This window comes from Gigantopelta aegis, unplaced genomic scaffold (genome assembly GCF_016097555.1).
Source record: "Gigantopelta aegis isolate Gae_Host unplaced genomic scaffold, Gae_host_genome ctg4316_pilon_pilon:::debris, whole genome shotgun sequence".
NCBI classification, from domain to species: domain Eukaryota; kingdom Metazoa; phylum Mollusca; class Gastropoda; order Neomphalida; family Peltospiridae; genus Gigantopelta; species Gigantopelta aegis.
In genome coordinates, this window is record NW_024533795.1 from 7,871 (window position 1) to 30,889 (window position 23,019).

The window sequence follows — 23,019 nt, forward strand, 5'->3', positions numbered from 1 at the left end:
TTTTTTTTTTCGGGGGGATGTGTTCGAACTTGATTTATCTATGTATTTTCAAAAAAAGAAAGAAAGAAATGTTTTATTTAACGACGCACTCAACACATTAAATTTACGGTTATATGGCGTCAGACATGGTTAAGGACCACACAGATTTTGAGACGAAACCCGCTGTCGTCACTACATGGGCTACTCTTTCTGATTAGCAGCAAGGGATCTTTTATATGCACCATCCCACAGACAGGATTTCACATACCACGGCCTTTGATATATTAGTCGTGGTGCACTGGCTGGAACGAGAAATAGCCCAAATGGGTCCACCGAACGCTTTACCATTTGGCTACGTCCCGCCCGTATTTTCAAAGAAGGTTAATTATAGTTCATACAGTACAAACAAATTTCTGTAAACAATTTATACAGCATACAATTGTACAGTAATGATTCGAGGGCCCCAACCATGACATTGCTCTTGTTTCTGGGGACAATAAATAAAAAAAAAAGACCCCAAAAAAAGAAGACAGACACCTTTGTACATATTATATACGCACGCATGTACATGTATATAATGAAACGCACGTACACGCACAGATACACATATACACAAACACTTGCACAATACCTATACATATTCAAATACAAGACTCACACAATACACACAAATATACATGTACACAGATATGTACAGGTACACAAATACATGTATATACATATACACGGGCGAACACACACAAACACACACAGTGGTATCTTGTTACGTAAACGGTCACGTCTGCTAAACATATTCTTTTCCTTCGTATTTTCTCATTTTCAATATGGCGCCATTTTTCGTTTCATCTTTAATCAGTTCCATCAAACCTTCTGCCACGTAATCAGTTCTGAAAAAAAAGTTTGTTTTGCTTAACGACACCACTAGAGCATATTAATAATCGGAAACTGGATTCCATATATTTGATAATTCTAATAATGCATAGTGTGAGAGGAAAGCCGCTATAGTTTCCCATTAGCAGCAAGTGATGTATCGTATGTGCATTCCTACAGACAGAGCAGAACATATGACTTTTAATATACGAGTCGATGGACACTGGTTGGGATGGGAAAAACCAGTCAGGGAATGGGCCTCTAAAAGGGACCGATCCTACGAATAAAGTGCCCTGAAGTTAGAGCTAGATCCCGCCCACATGTAGATTTAAAGAACCGCTAAAATGTAGAGGGAAACGGGAAAACAACAACAACAAAAGGAAAAACAAAAAGGTGAGAGACGGAAAACAAAATACCGTATGATAATTGTGATACCTAAAGACGACATTAAACATTTGTCTGTCGATATGTCTTGTCTTGTCTTACCTGTCTGTTCGCCAGTCTGCGGACTACACATATCAATGTCGGACTGTCTCTTTGTCGTAAGATAGACAGATAGATAACGTTTGGTTGTTTAACGGCACCACTAAAGCACATTGATGTACCATCGGCTATTGGATGTCAAACATTTGGTAATTCTGATATATAGTGCATATATGTATACAGTGTTCCATTAGTAGCAAGGGATATATTATATGCACCATCCCAACAGAATAGCACATACCACGATATATATATATATATATATATATATATATATATATATATATATATATATATATATAGATAGATAGATAGATAGCTAGATAGATAGGATAGAGAGTAAGAGAGAAAACAAGAGAGATGGGCATGCAGACTGAGACGTATGTGCGTGCGTGTGTCGGTGCGTTACATTACTTACGTCATGACCCCGAACTTCTGAATGACAGCTTTGAGTGCTGGAACGTTTAAACAGTTGTCGCTGTTGAGGTCTCCAAACAGATTCGTATCCACGAACGACGGACACAGAACGTTGACACGGACGCCGTTCTTGATGATGTCTGGGTTCATCTGGAAGAAGATAACTGTATCATGACATCCACGCACAGCGTGTAAAAAAAGGGCCGGCCATTGAGTGTTTATAAAACAGCATGAGAAAAAAAAAAAAAACACAGACCGAAAAAAAAAATGTCCGCTAGATTGGTTTATGCGCTCCATAGTAAACCAAATGGCCAGTCCACGTTGGGAATCAGTCAAATAGTTCACGAACGTTAGCAAAACGTTCGCTGGCTGAACTTGGGGCGGTTACCATCACTTCACAATCTGTTTTGTTTTGTTTGTTTCTTTGTTGCTTGGGGGGTATTTCTTTTCTTGGATTGTTTGTGTGTTGTTCTTTTGTTGTTTTTGTTTGTGTCTTACTTGTTTTTAGTTTGTTTGGTTTTTGGGTTGTTTTTGGAGTTTGTGTGTTGGTTTTGCATTTTTGTTTTCTTTATATGGGGTTTTGTTGGGTTTAAGTGATCTAGTCAGGACAATGCACACAACTGACTATCATGTCAGTAGTCCAGCATTGGGTGGAACAGAATATAACTTAATGGGAATACCCACTAAATGGACCTGCAAAGTTAAAGTCTGTTTTGTTTAACAACACCACTAGAGCAGATAATTATTGATAATTAGATATCAAACATTTGATAATTATCTTAGAGACGAAAACCCCATACATTTATCCTTCAGTACCAAAGGATATTTATTTGCACCAACCCACAGGCAGGATAGCACATACCACGACCTTGCATATACCAGTCATTGAGTATTGACTGGAACCAGAAATAGTCCGTAAGGTCTTCCGACGGGGAGATGTATATTTTCACACACCTCGAGGTATTACAAAACGTTTTCACTCAATAAATAACATATAATAATAAATCAGGGGCGAATCCAGAGTTTTGTAGAGGTGATGGTAAAAAAATACTTTAAAAAGTACAAGTTCGAGTTTGCAAAAGGTAAATGAGCCGAGCTTTCAATGGAAGCGAGATATGTAATGGGGTTCCGGTGCATGCTTCCCGGACAATTTTGAAATAAAGATGCTCAGAGACGCTTTTTCGGGGGAAATTTAGTGTTGTATATTGTGGATGATGATTTTAAAAAACAAAGTAATTGAATAGGACATTTTAAACGGGCTGGGGGTCACGTGACCCCTATGACCCCACTTCTAGCGTGTGTTCGAAACTATGTTCTGGTGTAGGGAACACGTTCTTAAACGTTTCGAAAAGACAAGGACGTGTTCGTGAACGTGTACCCGTTCTCAAATCCCACACCGCCTCGGCTGGTGGTGCGACGAGAACGAATGTGAAACAACATGGCGGCAAATAAGGAGAATTTGATTTCTTAACTTTAATTTTTGTTTATTGGTTGACAAGATACATCAGAAATGAATTCAGTTACAAGTTTCAAATTTTATATAGGTTTCACTCTGTAATTTTATGCATAGGCCGTATGATGGGGCACCAAAATACTTGTTTTTTGTAAAACATGAAATCCGATCAATATACTATTCTAGGGACGTGGGGTAGCATGGGTTGAACCACGTCCTCGGGGAACGTGGTTATTCTCTTTTTTTTTAACAACTGCTCCAACAGTTAAAATATATTTTCCATCCTGTTTATCAGTCCCTACATCCATTTCTCGCTCCAACCAGTGCACCACGACTGGTATATCAATGGCCGTGGTATGTGTTATGCTGTCTGTGGGATGATGGTGCATATAAAAGATCCCTTGCTGCTAATCGAAAAGAGTAGCCATGAAGTGGCGACAGCGGGTTTCCTCTCTCAATATCTGTGTGGTCCTTAACCATGTGTCTGACGCCATATAACCGTAAAATACAATGTGTTGAGTGCGTCGTTAAATAAAACATTTCTTTCTTTTTTTCTACCATCTGTCACCATTTCTATAGTCATGGTTAAACGCAGCTTGATAGCTGAACAGAAATATTTCAATCTGTTGTTGCCTGTTGTTCTATATAACCGTAAATAAAATGCATTGACTGCGTCGTTAAATAAAAACAAAATCCATTCCATTCCCTACATCCTCCTCGTCATCATTATCAAATTACTTAAAGTGTTTTTACTCTATTTACTGATCACCATATTGGAAACTGTCCTCGTGTATTTTCATCTTGGCGACGTGTTCTTGTATTCTCATCTGCTCGCGAACGCAGTTTCGATGGAAGGAAGGAAATGTTTCATTTAAAAGGACACGCACTAGTTGTTAACCATTACGCCGTTGTTTTTTGCTATTAAACCCATTTTTTTCACAAATAAAATTGCACTTTACTTACCGTTTATTATTTAGAATATACATTTCCATTCACCTGAAGTGTTTTTTGGTAATCCTGCATTTTTCGTATTTCTTAAAAAGGCACGTGCCTCTGAGAAAAAAACCGTTGAGCAGACAAGGTCTAATCTATTTTTAGAGGGGATACCACGTGACCGTTATCATTTTGGTTCGGTTTGTTTTCTCGTGCACGGTTCGCGCAATCAACATCCGATTTGTTGTCGTTTGTTTGTTGTTCATTTGTGAGGTTTTTCGTCACAGTTCGTGAACATTTTCATTAACAATAAAGTTCAGACAAGTAAGTATCTCAATACAAAACGTTACAAACCCTTAAAACCAATAATTTTGCTAAGTCTTACGATATCTGGAGAGGGGATACAACCTTGGGGGGGTGGGGGGGGGGGAATGGGGGACACAAGCTATATTGTTACCTTTATTTAAAGAGAGTAGGAGCAAGAAAATCTTACATTTTCGTCCTGGGAAGGGGAAGTGCCTCTCCACCCCTGACGACGACTACTACTACTACTACTACTACTACTACTACTACTACTACTACTACTACTACTACTACTACTACTACTACCACCACCACCACCACCACTACCACTACCACCCACTACCCACCACCCACTACCACCACCAATAATAAATGGTACATCTAATTGCTAATAACAATAGGTTAGGCACTAGTACCCGGTTCCGAGTAGCAAATGTAGGCTAATTGCGGTTTATACAAAATATATAAAATTTATTATTTCAAACACTGTAGTATAATCAACATGGTCAGTGTCGTCTTATTCCGATTCAAGTATCATGATTGCTGCAGCAGCCACTTCCTAAACAGAAGCACCCATGTTCGTAAAGTAAAGTAACTCATTCCTTTCGCTGTCCAGGACAGAACAGTTGGAACATGTCCAGGAATGGTGAAAGGAACGCACCCCAAGTCTGTGCGCACTCTGAAATTTGTCGTGACATAGGCATTTTTGTGCTTCGAGCGACATCTACCGGTGACATCAGAATACTAACTTTCAAAATTATTTCAAGCAATTGGGACACGGGGATTCCCATGGTATTTATTGATATAAAACCTGCTTTTTCACTCCATTTTATAAAAACGTGATCTAAGTGTGTTACAGGTTTGTAGATTAAACAAAATTATAATTTATTTTCGCTGGATGGAACTAGGGCGTGCGGCTTTAACAACGCACTCAAAACATTTTATTTACGGTTATATGGCGTCAGACATATGGTTAAGGACCACATAGAGAGGAAATCCGCTGTAGCCACTTCATGGACTACTCTTTTCGATTAGCAGAAAGGGATCTTTTATATGCACCATCGCACAGACAGGATACTGAATACCACGGCCTTTGGTACACCAGCTGTGGAGCACTGGTTGGAACGAGAAATAGCTCACTGGGCTACGTCGTGCCGCCACGCAGTTTCCAATACACGCCTACAGAGGAAAAGAAATCACCAGATATAACTTACCGCCCAACTCTGGCTAAAGCCAAGGATACCATATTTAGTGGCTGAGTAGACCGGGCCAAACGGGTTTGGTGATACACCTATATGTAGAAGCAAAGATAAATGTTTTTTTTGTAAAACGACACCACAAGAGCACATTGATTTATTCACTTTCTGATATAATTTTGTAATTTGTGACATGTTGTCTTAATGAAAACCCACTACACTTTTCCACAGACAGAACAGCACATTCCACGGCATTTGATATACCAGTCGTAGGATTATGGTTGGAACGGGGAAATATAATCAGATGATGGGTCCACTGAGGCGATTCGATCCTTCGACCCAAGAACCTCGCCTGAAGACTGTACTAGATCCCTTCCCGCATGTCGAATGAAGAAATAGTCTTAACTACACACAGGTATCTTATACTAATGCAAATGCATATAGAACCACAATTCTAACATTATGCTTTGTGCATTAAATGTATGTATTTATTAATGAATGAATCAATGATAAATGATGGATGGATGGATGGATGGATGGATGAATGGATGAATGGATGGAAGGATGGACGATTGAATGAACTAATGAATGAATGGATGAAAGAATGAATAAATGAATATATAATGAATGAATGGATGGATGGATGGATGGATGAATAAATGAATGGATGGATGGATAAACAAATCGATGAATGAATAAATTAATAAATTAATTAATTAATTAATTAATTAATAATTAATAATTAATCAATGCACGAGAGATACGTCGCCCATTGGGCATCAAACAAAGGAACATGTATGAAAGATGAACGACCAGGAATATTAGATATAGTTGTGTTGTACACCGATACCTGCCATCGATGATACATTGACGATCACCCCTCCATGTCCTCCCTTGTCGCGTCTCATCGCGTCTAGTCCCAGCATCGTGCCCGCTATCGTCCCTTTCTAAAGTAGAAAGAAAATAAACACTCACAATAATATATGAATACCTATCTACCTACCTACCTACCTTCCTACGTACTTAATACTAAAAGGTTGCTTTATTTAACGACACCACTAGAACACATTGATGTATTAATCATCGGTTATTTGTAATTGTGACATATAGTCTTAGAGAAGAAACCCGCTACATGTTAACATTAATAGCAAGGGATCTTTTATATACACCATCCCACAGACAGGACAGCACATGCCACGGCCTTTGATATACCAGTCGTGGTGCATTGGCTAGAGCGATAAATAGCCACGCACTTAATATCTATCTACGAACCAACATACTATATATATATATATATATATATATATATATATATATATATATATATATATATATATATATATATATATATATATATATATAAACATACATAAGTACACACATACAGTCATGCATGTAGGAAGTATTGGTGGCCGAATAGTTACGTTGGTAGTCTGGGAACCATTCAGTGCCCAGCAACGGCATGAGACTATTTGAAAGACCAAAAAGACTTACATTCATAGATACATACCCGACATACCTACAATATATAGATATGCATACATTAATACTTACATACACGCCTACACTATACAAATATAACATTGTGATACAATGAAAATGTCATACGATGTGTTATTTGAACTGCCCAGCATGGGTGGAAATTAAACGTGTGACCGTTCATTATTAAGCCGAGTATCCGTGAAACCTGATGTTTTAACGGAAGACCGCATTATCCACACACATGATATTGGAACCAATTTCACAAAACATCGTAAACCTAGTATGAACATTATAATAAACACAGGACCCGCGGAGTGTATCTGAAAGTGGGCTGGGTGGGGAAGGGGGAGGGGCACTGTCTGTGCGTTCTGCCTGGGAGTGGAAACGTGACCCAAAGGGTTATAACTTGTTTGGCACTATCGAGGGCATGAAAACATTTTGAATTTTAGGTGTACAAATACGGCATTCACAGCATTCTGGGCATAATGAAAGGATAAAGTGGAGGCTATAGTCTCCATATTTCGTTCCATGCCATCCCCACCCCCTTTGTGAAACAGTGCAAATAGCACTGAAATATGCATAAGTCATTTTATTTTTTCTGATGGATCTTTCATAATGATGTATTTTTTTACTCTTGGGATATGAGGCCATATGTCATATGTCACTGTCAGTGTATGGTTTAAACATGAATCAAATATAGTTCCGGAAATCGGCACTTTTATGTACGCTCTTAAAGAGGAAAGAAGGAAGACATTTGTATTTCACCCAAAATATTTTTAGATATCACTGTCATATGTCGTCGGATCCATGGTTAAGGACCACATTAATACATTTTGATTAGTAGTAGCTGTAGCTGTAGTAGTAGTAGTAGTAGTAGTAGTAGTAGTAGTAGTAGTAGTAGTAGTAGTAGTAGTAGTAGTAGTAGTGGTAGTAGTAGTAGTAGTAGTAGCAGCAGCAGCAGCAGCAGCAGCAATAGCAATAGCAGTGATATTAACAGCAGCAGCAGTAGCAGCAGGAGCAGTATGAGTAGCAGTAGCAGTAGCAGTAGTAGCAGTAGCAGTAGTAGCAGTAGCAGTAGTAGCAGTAGTAGTAGTAGTAGTAGTAGTAGTAGCAGCAGTAGCAGTAGTAGCAGTAGCAGCAGTAGTAGCACCAGTAGCAGTAGTAGCAGTAGCAGCAGTAGCAGTAGTAGCAGTAGCAGTAGTAGCAGTATGAGTAGCAGTAGTAGCAGTAGCAGTAGCAGTAGTAGCAGTAGCAGTAGCAGTAGTAGTAGCAGTAGCAGTAGCAGCAGTAGTAGCAGTAGCAGTAGCAGTAGCAGTAGTAGTAGCAGCAGTAGCTGTAGCAGCAATAGCAGCAGTAGCAGTAGTAGCAGTAGCAGTAGCAGCAGTAGCAGTAGCAGTATGAGTAGCAGTAGCAGTAGTAGCAGTAGCAGTAGCAGTAGTAGCAGTAGCAGTATGAGTAGCAGTAGAGGCAGCAGCAGTAGCAGTAGTAGTAGCAGCAGTAGCTGTAGCAGCAATAGCAGCAGTAGCAGTAGTAGCAGTAGTAGTAGCAGCAGTAGCAGTAGCAGTAGCAGCAGTAGCAGTAGCAGCAGTAGCAGCAGTAGTAGCAGTAGCAGTAGCAGTAGTAGTAGCAGTAGCAGCAGTAGCAGTAGCAGTAGCAGTAGCAGTAGCAGTAGCAGTAGCAGTAGCAGTAGCAGTAGTAGCAGTAGCAGTAGCAGTAGCAGTAGCAGTAGCAGCAGTAGCAGTAGCAGCAGTAGCAGCAGTAGCAGCAGTAGTAGCAGTAGCAGTAGCAGTAGCAGTAGCAGTAGTAGTAGCAGCAATAGCAGCAGTAGCAGTAGTAGCAGTAGCAGTAGCAGTAGCAGTAGCAGTAGCAGTAGCAGCAGTAGCAGCAGTAGTAGCAGTAGCAGTAGCAGTAGTAGCAGTAGCAGCAGTAGCAGTAGTAACAGTAGTAGCAGTAGCAGTAGTAGAAGTATGAGTAGCATTAGCAGCAGAAGCAGCAGCAGTAGCAGCAGTATGAGTAGTAGTAGCTGCAGTAGTAGCAGTAGTAGCAGTAGCAGTAACAGCAGTAACAGTAGTAGCAGTATGAGTAGCAGCAGTAGCAGTATGAGTAGCAGCAGTAGCTGTAGCAGCAATAGCAGAAGTAGCAGTAGTAGCAGTAGCAGTAGCAGTAGCAGTAGTAGTAGACGTAGCAGTAGTAGCACTAGCAGCAGTAGCAGTAACAGCAACAGTAGCAGCAGCAGTGGCAGTAGCAGCAGTAGCAGTAGCAGCAGAAGCAGTAGCAGCAGTAGCAGCAGTAGCAGTAGCAGTAGCAGTAGTAGCAGTAGTAGCAGTAGCAGTAGCACTAGCAGCAGTAGCAGTAGCAGTAGTAGCAGCAGTAGTAGCAGTAGCAGTACTAGCAGTAGCAGCAGTAGTAGCAGTAGCAGTACTAGCAGTAGCAGTAGCAGTGGTAGCAGTAGTAGCAGTAGCAGTAGCAGTAGTAGCAGTAGCAACAGTAGCAGTAGCAGCAGTAGCAGTAGCAGTAGCAGTAGCAGCAGCAGTAGCAGCAGCAGTAGCAGCAGTAACAGTAGCAGTAGTAGCAGCACTAGCAGCAGTATCAGTACTAGCAGCAGTAGTATCAGTAGTAGCAGTAGCAGCAGTAGCAGCAGCAGCAGTAGGAGCAGTAGCAGCAGTAGCAGCAGTAGCAGCAGTAGCAGCAGCAGCAGTAGCAGCAGCAGTAGTAGCAGTAGCAGTAGCAGTAGCAGTAGCAGCAGCAGTACCAGCAGTAACAGTAGCAATAGCAGTAGTAGCAGCAGCAGCAGTAGCAACAGTAACAGTAGCAGCACTAGCAGCAGTATCAGTACTAGCAGCAGTAGTATCAGTAGTAGCAGTAGCAGCAGTAGCAGCAGCCGCAGTAGCAGCAGTAGCAGTAGTAGCAGCAGCAGCAGTAGCAGTAGTAGCAGTAGCAGTAGCAGTAGCAGTAGTAGCAGTAGCAGCAGTAGCAGCAGTAGCAGTAGCAGCAGTAGCAGCAGTAGCAGTAGCAGTAGCAGTAGCAGTAGCAGCAGTAGCAGTAGCAGCAGTAGCAGCAGTAGCAGTAGCAGCAGTAGCAGCAGTAGCAGTAGCAGTAGCAGTAGCAGCAGTAGCAGCAGTAGTAGCAGTAGCAGCAGCAGCGGCATCATCAGCAGTAGTAGTAGTAGTAGTAGCAGTAGTAGTAGTAGTTGTTGTTGTAGTAGTAGTAGCAGTAGTAGCAGCAGCAGCAGCAGGAGCAGCAGTAGTAGTAGTAGTAGTAGCAATAGTAGTAGTACTAGTACTTGTAGTAGTAATAGTTACCAAATTGACATCGACAACTTTTTCCCACAGAGGATAGACTTCACCACTAATGCCAGCGTTGTTGATGACGATGTCTAATCCTCCAAACGTCTTCTTGGCCAGCTTGAACAGTGCTATTATAAACAATGTTAAATTTGTGTAGTCTGAAGATAAAACTTGATGTAAATAAGGTTTAGTGGCAAAACATTTTTTGTTTTAATTTAGTTTCTTGAGAATAGAATTCTACATTATTGTCAGTTAGTTACCATTTATCTTAGATTTCGTTTCTTGTTCACGTTTTAATAAAACTCACTTTAACATAAATGCTATCTAACGGCCACTCTTATCGTATTCTCTATATCTGTTACACTTGCAAAAGTTAAACTAGTTTAACTAAACCACTTTAGGTTGGAAATGACGAGTTTTCAGACATTCAATAGCTATAAGGTTTAACCATACCAGTATAGTGAAAAGATCTTACTGCTACCTACCACCGGGTTGGCAAAGATTCCCGCTCTGACACAACCATAACCCTATGTTTGACGCTACATGCCATTACATTGATTATTTTCGAGTTTACTGATAACAAATATTTCACATATTAACCAACAACACGCACAACAGGAAGAAACCCGACAGTACCCACTTTTAATAATGTTCCGGTTAAATGCATAGGTGTTGGCGGGTTTCGTCATGTAGTGGACCGGCCTGGTAGGTACTGGGTTCGGATCTCAGTCGAGGCATGGGGTTTTTAATCCAAATACCGACTCCAAACCCTGAGTGAGTGCTCCGCAAGGCTCAATGGGTAGGTGTAAACCACTTGCACCAACCAGTGATCCATAACTGGTTCAACAAAGGCCATGGTTTGTGCTATCCTGCCTGTGGGAAGCGCAAATAAAAGATCCCTTGCTGCTAATCGGAAATAGTAGCCCATGTAGTGGCGACAGCGGGTTTCCTCTCAAAATCTGTGTGGTCCTTAACCATATGTCTGACGCCATATAACCGTAAATAAATGTGTTGAGTGCGTCGTTAAATAAAACATTTCTTTCTTTCTTTCTTTCGTCATGTAGTGTGTATATTAGTGATTAATATGTCAAATATTTGTTATCAGCAAATTCAAAAATGGTCAGTGCAATGGTATTTAACATCAAACATAGGATTATTATTGTATTAGAGTTGTAATATTTTCCTACCCTGTAGTAACCAGCCATTCCGTGTGGGGTTTTTTTATGGGGGGGTTTTATGGGTGAGCACTGAGAAATCATAAGCTTCCAAATGAGTACTCAGGATAACATGCGTGTAGATTACTTAACAGCATCGCTCAACTAATACGTTACCTTCTATTTGATCATGAGACGCCACATCGGTTGCTTGGAAAATGACAGTATCTTTACCGAAGGCACTTTCGAATTCTTTCTGCGTCTTCTTCCCTTTGTCTGCGTTAATGTCAGCCATGCATACCTGAAAACATCACACCCTATTCATTTACTTATAATCGGAACGATAAAACCATTAAGAGAATAAATTTCGCATATCTGCAAAAAAGAAAAAACACAGCGTCCAAAGGGCGTTCAGATATAGCCGTCCTAAACAACTGTTTCTGTCATCTCACTATTGTTTAATTCTTAGGCGTGTGAAACGTATGATAGTTTCTATTGTGTTAGAGAGAAAATCAGTCGAGTCCACACAATGTCGATTAGCAGAAAGAAATCTTTCACACGCAATTTTTCACAGAAATGACATCATATAGAACATACCACTGATAATATATGAATTTTTAAATAATTTATTATATAAAAAAAAACACATATCTCTCTCTCCCTCCCTCCCGCTCGCTCGCTCTCTCTCTCTCTCTCTCTCTCTCTCTCTCTCTCTCTCTCTCTCTCTCTCTCTCTCTCTCTCTCTCGAAATCTCTCGCTCTCTGGGATGTATGCGGCCAATGAACTTTTCTACTGGGATGAATGCGGCTCATTTCGACAGCCTGAACACCAGGAACGCTTCTTTTTTTCGAGATTCCTTGCCTCCACGTCATTTCTCCATCTGACTGTCGAGTTTTTTTTTTCGTGACTCGTAAGACGGCCATTCTGCAGAACGCCACGGTTGTTTGCGTTTAGTCTCTACATGTCCGAGCCTGTCCTAGCAGCACTGGAAGATTGACCGCCCCACTCTAAGAAGAAATAGGAAGCGGGGTCGGCCCCTACTACTATTTTTCTAGACTTTACCTTGCTTTATAGTGATACCATCTCGTATCCTCAGGAGTCGGGCCCGTCCGCATCACTATACCAACCCATGACGACTGGACTATACCCTAGTCTGATACTCTCTCTCGTTCAGACGGATCCGGCTTCTCAAGATCTGTACTTCAGCACAGCACTACACCTTCAACGTCTATCGACTGTCAATCTAGGGGTTTTCTTGACGGGATGCAACCCATCTCGTCCCCTTTAACGAGCTGCGTGCACATATCGATCGGACTTAAAACTTTTAGATCTGCGTTCAAAATTTTATGTCGAAATTACTTCTTTTTGTAATATTATTAAATAGTCCAATCCTCTATTCTTTCTCTTATTTAATACTGGACTGTCCTTCTAAAATGCTCCAAATTATATAAATATTCGGCCGAGCGGTCAATTTAAAAAAAAAAAATTTGGCTTGTAATCTTCTTTTTTTATTTATTCTATTAACTTTTTACTAATTGCTATTTTCAAAATTCCGCACATTTTCAACCCCCCCCCCCCCCCCATCCCGATCTTATCGGAGGTCGGACTCGGGATGGGCGTGTTCGAAACCCTAGTGGTATATGGGCACGTTAAACTAGTTATCATCATCATCAATGTCTTGTATTATGACTTAGTTTATTTAAGTATTACATATTTAATGCGAGTTTGACACGTGTCAAGTTTTTAACACATCCGCAGTTTTCTTACTATGATCAATTTGCTTGAATGTCAAATATGTCACTGTGTTATTTCGGAGGTGTGGGGAGGATAGGAATTATGGAATAACTATAACGATTTAACACAAAATTAGAATTTTGTAATGATATGATGTTTTATAGCAGATTATGTTGTTTAAATATATTTTTAAACTGTCGAACCAAAAGCTATGTTATATACACTCAAAAAAAAAAATTTTCCACAGAGTGCTTTAAAAATAATTCTAAAGCATCTGTCTGTGCCATTTTGGTAACTCCTTCGGAAGCAGCAGGCGACAAGTCACATGGTCGAACTAAGAGCTGCAATCAATCAATGACCAGCTGTGTGGGTGGGTGTTCAGTGCCTCTAACGAATTGTTAAAAACTAAATCAGCAACAACAAAAAAGAGAGGAATTGACCGCAGTTATTTCTTTCTTCTTGCAAGTTTGAACCAAAAAAAACCCCAACCCCCCCCCCCCCCCCCCCTTAGTGGGACAAACAAACGTGTTCAAATCGTGTTTTCGTGTTTATTTTAAGACTTCATGCCTCAATTTGTTTTATGTTTAAACATGGCTATAGTCTGATTTGAGTAAAATAATTTAATACGTATGTCGCATAAGAATGCAATCGTTCATTCACTATTGCATAAGTAGAAAGAATCATATAGGCTACGCATTTTATAGTCCGTGTGCATGAAACAGGAACTGAAGAATAATGTTAAAACTAATACGAAATAATAGTATTGACCTTTTAAGCCCATATACAGGCACGACGGGGCGGGGGGGGGGGGGGGGGGGGGGCTCTGAATATGAATCACCATTATATATTTGGTAGTAAATCTTAAAGAGACAGAGCCTAGTTTTTAAACACTAACGCATATTTCTCACTTTTAGAGCCGTTTATGATCACAGACATCAAACATTACTTATACTTTATTGTTTAGAGTATCCATTTTCGTACAACAGAAATGTTTCTGGTCATCCTGGTGTTTCTAATACCATGAAATGCATTTTGTTTCTCCATATTTTAAAAAACGCACGTGCGTCTGAGAAGTAACGGTTATGGAGTCGCATCTTAATCTATTTTTAAGAGTATTTCAACGTCACAGACTCTTGTTTCACTCTGTTGTATCCAAATTTGTTACAGGTTTGTAAAGTAACCAAACTTAATGTCCACTTTCACAGACTCCATTACTACCAAAACATCGATAACAAAAGGAATAACACGACTATATCCTTGATTTAACACTTTCACAGACTGCATTACTACCAAAACATCGATAACAAAAGGAATAACACGACTATATCCTTGATTTAACACTTTCACAGGACATTACTACCAAAACATCGATAACAAAAGGAATAACACGACTATATCCTTGATTTAACACTTTCACAGACTGCATTACTACCAAAACATCGATAACAAAAGGAATAACACGACTATATCCTTGATTTAACACTTTCACAGACTCCATTACTACCAAAACATCGATAACAAAAGGAATAACACGACTATATCCTTGATTTAACACTTTCACAGACTCACATTATCCTTGATTTACCACAAAAGGAATAACACGACTATATCCTTGATTTAACATTTCACAGAACATCGATAACAAAAGGAATAACACGACTATATCCTTGATTTAACACTTTCACAGACTCACATTACTACCAAAACATCGATAACAAAAGGAATAACACGACTATATCCTTGACTTTTACTCCATTTACCAAAACATCGATAACAAAAGGAAGAACACGACCAACAATTTCACAGAATACCAAAGCATCGATAACAAAAGGAATAACACGACTATATCCTTGATTTACAGACACTTTCACAGACTATATGCATTACTACCAAAACATCGATAACTACGACTATATCCTTGATTTAACACTTTCACAGACTCCATTACTACCAAAACATCGATAACAAAAGGAATAACACGACTATATCCTTGATTTAACACTTTCACAGACTGCATTACTACCAAAACATCGATAACAAAAGGAATAACACGACTATATCCTTGATTTAACACTTTTACAGACTCCATTACTACCAAAACATCGATAACAAAAGGAATAACACGACTATATCCTTGATTTAACACTTTTAAGAGCATGGTGAATGTATGTATTTTCACGCACAATTGTTTTGGACATCTTATTACGTGAACTGCCGTGCGACCTCCCTCACCATTTCGAAGGTTTATTGGCGCGAGTGCCTGTAACACGGAAATCGGACTCACATTAAAATTGTATCAAGAATAATGTCTGTGGTTATCATTAGCAGACATTCCATACGAGACCGTCTTATGCGTCGTATTTTGTTTGTTTGTTTGTGTGTATGTGGTGTTTTTTTCCTCCGCCTTCCTTGCCAGCGCCGCCCTTGCAGCTCTTCCGTTATGCGCCAGCGCCGCAACAAAACCCGCATACACAGAAAACGATAAGACAGTTAAGAAACGTTTCATGTGTTTAGACTTGTATGAAAATATCAAACATTTGAACAATATAATCTTTGATCTCAACTGAAATTGTGTGTCTACGTGTTATAAATCGTTTGCCTCAAGGATTGTGTGGCAATAAATACAACTTCCTTATTCGGTTTTATCAGCACGAGTAAACATTTGAGATTGTAGGCCATTTCGTTATCTGCTTGCTTGTTTTTTTTCTTCTGAATTTTCTTCTTTTTCTTCTTCTTTTTTTTTAATTTTTAAATTTGTTACAATCTGCAGAAATATAAACAACATACGAAACCAAAGCACGACAGACATATGGAGAGGAAAGGAACATGTGTTGACATATATTTTTGTACATTATCTTTCTTAGCAGCTGTTTGTGTCCAAGATATAATGACTGCGATAATCAGTGTAGATAATGAGAGAAGAAACCCACTGCTATATTCTTATCGAGTAGCAGTAAAATCAGACAGATACAACTCTGATTGGCACCAATGGTTCTTTTACTACTATATTCACTTATATGTCAGCACGTATCATTATGTTTGCTTTTTGCCAAAGACACAGACATCTGAAGCGGGGAATGTAGGAGTGAATTTACCCTTCCAACTCTGAAAATCGGGAATCCCCCCTCCCCCACAAAGCCCCGGTTCAAAAACAAATTAATTTTTAACTGTCTATCCACCCTCTCCAGGTTGCTTGAATCTCGAGACATTTGCTATAGCAGTTCTGAACCACTTGACAGAACAGTGGTAAAGAATTCGCTTGATGCGTGGTCGGTCTAGGATCGATCCCGGTCGGTGGGCATATTGGGCTATTTCTCGTTCTAGCCGTGGAACACTGGACTATCCAATGCCGTGGTATGTGCTATCCTGTCTGGGGGATGGTGCATTTAAAAGATCCCTAGCTACGAATGAAAACAAATGTAGCGTGTTTCTTCTCTAAGACTGTATGTCAGGATTAGCGAATGCTTGACATCCAATAGCCGATGATTAACAAAGTAATGTGCTCTAGCGATGTCGACAAACAAAACAGACTATACTTTGATTGTACGACCGATTTGCACCTTGAGACGCCCGAAGAAAACCGATGATCGCCGAGGGTTATTAACTATGGTAGACTCCTAGATGATATGACCTCTTAAAGAGAAAAATAGAGATAGGTGAGCTAAACCAAGTGTAAATACTGACACCAATACGGCTGGGCGTCATCTAGAAAGGCGTGTAACGTATAAGTTCGACACCCCACGAATACCATGGCAGGTCATCTTTGTACGGCGGGCAGTCAGGCATGCAAGTTGGCTGGTAGGCAGAGGAGGTGATACACATTGAGTGGGAAGAGAAGTAAATAGGTAGAGAGGAGAGAAATAGACAGACATAGAAATAGGGAGAGATAGAGGGAGAATGAGAGAGATACCGAAACACACACACAGAGAGAGAGAGAGAGAGAGAGAGAGAGAGAGAGAGAGAGAGAGAGAGAGAGAGAGAGAGAGAGAGAGAGAGAGAGAGAGAGAGAGAGAGAGATACTGAGACAGAGGGAGGGAGGGAGGGAGGGAGAAGAGAGATTGTGAAAGGAAGAGAAGGAGAGAGAGAGAGGGAGAGAGACACAAACCTGACACAGAGAAAACAGAAAGAGAGAAAGAGAGATAGACAGACTGCAGATACTGTGAAAGAGAGATAAAGAGATACATCTGTACAGGCACATAGAGACAGAGTAGAAACGACCAGAATCGGGAGAGAGAGAGAGAGAGAGAGAGAGAGAGAGAGAGAGAGAGAGAGAGAGAGAGAGAGAGAGAGAGGAGGGGGGGGGACCGACCGGTAGAAAGACAGACATACAGAAATACACACACACACACACACACACACACACACATAGATAAAATATCGAGCCAAAAGACGTGTCTCACCTTCGCCTTGTTTTCGAGCAGGGTTTTGGTGAACGCTTTGCCCAGCCCCTCAGCGGCACCTGTAACGATGGCTATCTTCCCGACCACGGACATTCTGCCGGCCACAAATCTCTTCCTGTCAGTGTCTGTGTAACACACAATGTTGCTGGCAGTGTTTTCGTGGACACTTACGACGTAATTGCCTCGCTGGCGTTAGAACCACCAACTCGTGGAACCGCCATCAAAACACTTGTCAGCGAAAGCTGTTAGAGGTTGCCTCGCACCAAATCAAAAAACCTTCCGGGCCATAGCTCTAAGATATAATCGGTAGCAGTATCTGATAGTTGCTACGTGTCAAAATGTTAGTAGGCCTACTGGGTAATCCGAATAAATTCATACATTTGTTTAATGTACAGCTGGTTTGCAAAGTGCAATACAAGTTGAAACACGTAAAGGGTACACAAATGAAGTTGTGCTTTTCAGCGAAACTGGGTATTGAAAGCCAGGCCTACCTTAAACAAAATGGGCGGGGGGGGGGGGGGGGGGGCGTACTGCAAAAAGAATCAAGGAACCATAATATAGGGTCACTTAGAGTTAGGGAAAAGGTGCAGTTTTAAAACAAAAAGGGCAGTTGTTCTTATATAATATGCTCTGTCTCACTCAATCTCACTCACGTCCACACCCACCCGCACACCCACACCTACATCCAGTAGACAAGGCCCTGATGTTATGCGATACTTGGTATTCGTATAATAAGATTACGTGCAAGGTGTCATATTTACAATTGTACTGCTTGGCTGCGTTTATACACAGCTTATATCAGTTAGAAAAAAATGAAACAGACAAGAAAACAACAACAAAACAAAAACAAAACAAAAACACAAATTCTTCCCAAAAAAATCTAAACAACACCAATATCAAAGAGTCAACTTTACTGGCAGTGAGAACTGATTTGGCGTTCGGCAATCAGAAGCAGATACACCTGAGCTTTAGACGACAATGGTGATGTCGTGAACTCGTTATCATGCATATCAAGATAGCTGGCCCTCATGTCAATAAAATGCTTCTTACTTGTTTATCTTCTCCGCGTAGTGGCTGTAGTGTAATAAAACTCTTTTGTTTGTATATGATATGTGCTATGCGCTATATAAATAGTGGAGGGTTTGGGTTTGTTTAGCTTTGCAGGCGATCAACCGACCTCAGTGACGTAGGGTTAATCCACGTCTTAAAGGGACGGTCTCGAGTTTGTTGTCATTCTTAAGGTGAACACGTTAAAGTTTGTTTTGTTTATCGACACCACTAGACCACATTGATTTATTAGTCATCGGCTATTGCTTGTCAAACTTTTGGTAATTCTGACATATAGTCTTAGCGAGGAAACCAGCTAACAAATTTCATTAGTAGCAAGGGATCCTTTATATTCACCATCCCACAGACAGGATAGCACATACCACGACTTTTGATATAACAGTCGATGTGCATTGACTAGAACGAAAAAAATAGTCCAATGGGCCCACCGACGCGGATTGATCCTAGAGCGACCGCGCATCAAGCGAGCGCTTTACCACTGGGCTACGTTCTCCCCCACCCCACCCCATTGTTAAGATGTTGCCGACTAATTACATTAAATACATTTGTCCTACATAAAATATCAGTGGTTGTATATTAAATGTGTTTCTGATTGTTGGAGTTTTTTTTTATACCAGGTCAAACTTCATTTATTAAAAACATATTTTGTCGTACGTACAAAATTATTAGAATACCAAATCCATTTTGAGCTACTTACAAATATCAGGACGACCAGAAAGACATTAAATATTGAGACACTGATATTGTAAACAAGGAACAGTAGTCGTTAAAATATCTTATTAGTCGGAAACATCTTACAATGAAAGCAAACTCAGGCCAGCCTCTTTAAATATATTCGGTACTCTTACTTAAAAGGTGTATTTTCGTCTAATACAGGCGTGTATCCTGGAATTTATGTGTGTGTGTGGGGGGGGGGGGGGGGGGGTGTAGACTGTTGCGAGTGACGTTTCTTTCGGGAGGGGTCGAATCATGATCCCTCTGGAAAAAAAAATACAAAAGAAAATTTGCCTTGAGAAGTGGGGGGATTATATCTCCCTGCAATAGCTGCTTGCATGAAACAGTAATTTTTCAATTTCATTCACGTTAAAAATATTTGTAATGGTATTTATATTCATATGCAACTCCACAATCATAAAACCTTTAAAAAGTTTCTTCCAACCTGTAAAATGTTTATGTTCATGTTCCGTTGAACTGGTCTGATGTCAATTCAGCAGGATGTCTTGTTAAAAGACTTCGCCATGAGAAACACATTTTAGGGGAATGATTAGTTGCTACCCAGATTGTGTGGAGTCATTTTTAAGATATTACCATATTGAACATTGGTATGTAATCCTGTTGTTGTATTTTTTGTTTTTAATTTACGTGCTAAGGAGAGCTAAAACCAATATAATTACTCTCCTTGAACTTGTCTCAGGGAAGTAATGGGGAGCGAGTCATTTTGTTGGCTTTATTATAACCAAGAACATGCCAAATTACAAAGAGTAACATTTTAAAGAATAAACTCCATCAAAATATCATATAAACATTATATCTAGATGACAATGTACCTTTAAGATGGGCAGATGCTTGGTTCGAAACCCGTTAGCTGCTCTCGTGTGTTTTACAATCTCATTTGGGAGCTGTGAGCTAGGAAACTACATCATCTTATCTCTAGTAACCACTAACAATTAATCACACCCACTATGCTGGCAGAAAGCGTGATAAGTGCATGCATATATAAAAATGTATCATTATAAGCGGTCATGTTCGTTTTAAACAATAATGTATTATTAACCACCGGTAACCAAATGGAAACTTAATAATCCAGGAAAATATTTAGTAGCAGACGAGTGTGCAGGAAAGTGAGCAAGTGGGTCTGCACTGTGGCCAGCATAATTTTGGGGGAAGTGAGGGGGAATCAAGTCATGCTACCCCAAAAAATATATTTAAAAAAAAGTAATTTCGCTGGAATCAGTGTGTCATGGGCTACTCTTTCCAATTCGCAGTAAAGGATATATTATATGCAGCATCCCACAGATAGGATAGTACATACCCAGCCGTTGTTACACCAGATGTGGACAAAATAGTCCAAATAGACCGATCGCGCATCAGTCAAACACTTTATCACTGGGCAACGTCCCGTGTCCCTTCTTGTAGAAGTCGTCGCCATCTGTAGTTTGATAACATCATTAACCTTTAGAAGCAACCTCTATTTTAGGATAATTTCTCTGAACAATCTTACAATATGGAGAGGATCAGATAACTATTATTTGTAAGAAGTACACACCATCACCTTGTTGTTCCTCTGAAGATATTACACATTTACCAAATGTTTGACAACCAGTAACAGGTGATTAAAATAAATCGATGTTATCTTGTGATGTCGTTAAACAAAGTTAAAATTAAAGTTCATTTTGTTTTGTTTAACGACACCACTAGAGCATATTCATTGATTAGTCATCGGCTATTGGATGTCAAACATTTTGTAATTTTGACATATAATCTTAGAGGAAACCCGCTACATTTTCTCATAAGTTGCAAGGGATCTTTTGTATGTACCATCCCACATACAGGATAGCACATACCACGGCCTTTGATATGCCAGTCGTGGTGCACTGGCTGGAAATAGAGATAGCTAGCCCAATGGGTCCGTTGACGGGGATCGATCCTAGACCAACCGAGCACCAGGCGAGCGCTTTACCACTGAGCTACATTCCACCTATAGACCGTCAGCTGGGAGGGGGTAATCCTTCCCCCACCCCGGGGGGATTTGTGACAATTTGTTTTAGAAAGCCCCATGTCATAGAAAGATGAAATGCATGTGTTTGCCTTCTGTATACGGGTTATTTTGGCAACAAAGGGTCGAAAAAAAAGCCATTTTTCCTTCTTTGAGCCCTATATTTTGAGTTTGGGGTATGATTACTTAATGCTAAATGCCACAGAACCGTTAGCCAAACCTGTCTGATTTGGGGTTTTTTTTAATAATAAATAAGTTTTCTATACCAAGCAGTCATTTTCAAAATGGCACAGTGAGTGAGGGTGTTACAAAATTGAAAATGACGTTCAAGATGGCCACCATTTAATGTTATTGGCTATAACTGGCCTCAGATTACAGTTATCTTCCCATTTGGTTGTCCAAAATCCGGAAGTTTGACCGCGCAAGTAGTCTGCTGTTTGACTGTGATTATTTCATGGCAGACAGCTATGAAGTGGCAACTGTTTGACTGAAGTGACAGGGGATAGCATGTAGTTTGTAAACATGTGTAACTTGTTGACATTGAAGACTTGTTTGTGGTAATTCCGGCCCATGCAAAAGTAGTGCTTTTTGTGTAAAATGGGTGTACTCCGGCCTGGTTTAGAGGGTGTGTCTGTTTAAACCAATATGCTGGGAGAAAGAGCTGGACAACAGGGGTTGTCCTTTTCAGGGTATGTGTCCCCCATGCAGGCAAAGGTACATACAAAACTTCACGGGCCTGCTGATATTAATAAAAATGTTATAGCCACTAAGGCTATATAGAAACATATAGCGAAATTAATTGTGGTCTGAGGCCAACTGCCTCTATATTAAACATAGTATGATAAGTTTTGCGTCTAGGTTTTGTGAGTCAAAGAATCCATTTCAACCATTTACAAGGTTGGTTAGGGTTTCTGTCATAGGAAATTCAAGATGGCCACCAATATGGCTGCCAATTTACGTTTTGGATATAACTTTCTCCATATTAATTCTATGACAACTGCTCATTTTGGTGTCTAATCAAAGTTCTCTGGGGTCAGTGAATTTGTTTAAACTATTTACAAAGTTGGTTAGAGATTACATAATAAGAAATCTAAGATGGCCGCCAATATAGGTATGAAACTATAGGCAATTCCACGAAAACATCAACCTCAGAGTGAAAATACAAAACGTACTTTCTGATTGTGGTTTATTGTTATTTGGCAAGACCAAAGGCTCCAGATAACTAAACCGTACTGCATAATTCATATATGTAACGTGCTATTCACTGTAGCTGTATCAACATACATAAAAACGATTATAATTAGACCAAATTAGTGGTGTTCAACAATGGACTAAATATCAGTCTTCAATACTACACAGCTTTTCATTATATTTTCATATTTCAGTATTATACGGTACCTTTTTCAGGGCTGGTGGTTCAAATGTCACGTGTGTTACAGTACAAAAGCGTTTGGTTTTTTGTGCACAAAGCTGAGACAACATTTGGTGCCAAGTTGGATTCTATTTTGGTGTCTGGTGAAGGCATCGTGCACAAGAGATGAATT

At 40.0% G+C, this 23,019-nt stretch overlaps 1 protein-coding gene across 1 annotated transcript; it reads right to left on the bottom strand.

The window, feature by feature from the left end:
* Positions 1 to 220: 220 nt before the first annotated feature.
* LOC121392698 (15-hydroxyprostaglandin dehydrogenase [NAD(+)]-like) lies at positions 221 to 18,134 on the bottom strand. The gene is made up of 7 exons (XM_041523803.1): positions 17,692 to 18,134; positions 11,735 to 11,858; positions 10,419 to 10,531; positions 6,485 to 6,581; positions 5,653 to 5,729; positions 1,751 to 1,899; positions 221 to 866 (listed from the first exon to the last, which is right to left on the bottom strand). Exons 1-7 carry the CDS (start codon positions 17,782 to 17,784, stop codon positions 764 to 766), a joined length of 756 nt encoding a protein of 251 aa, XP_041379737.1. The 5' UTR covers positions 17,785 to 18,134; the 3' UTR covers positions 221 to 763.
* Between the last annotated feature and the right edge of the window lie 4,885 nt (positions 18,135 to 23,019).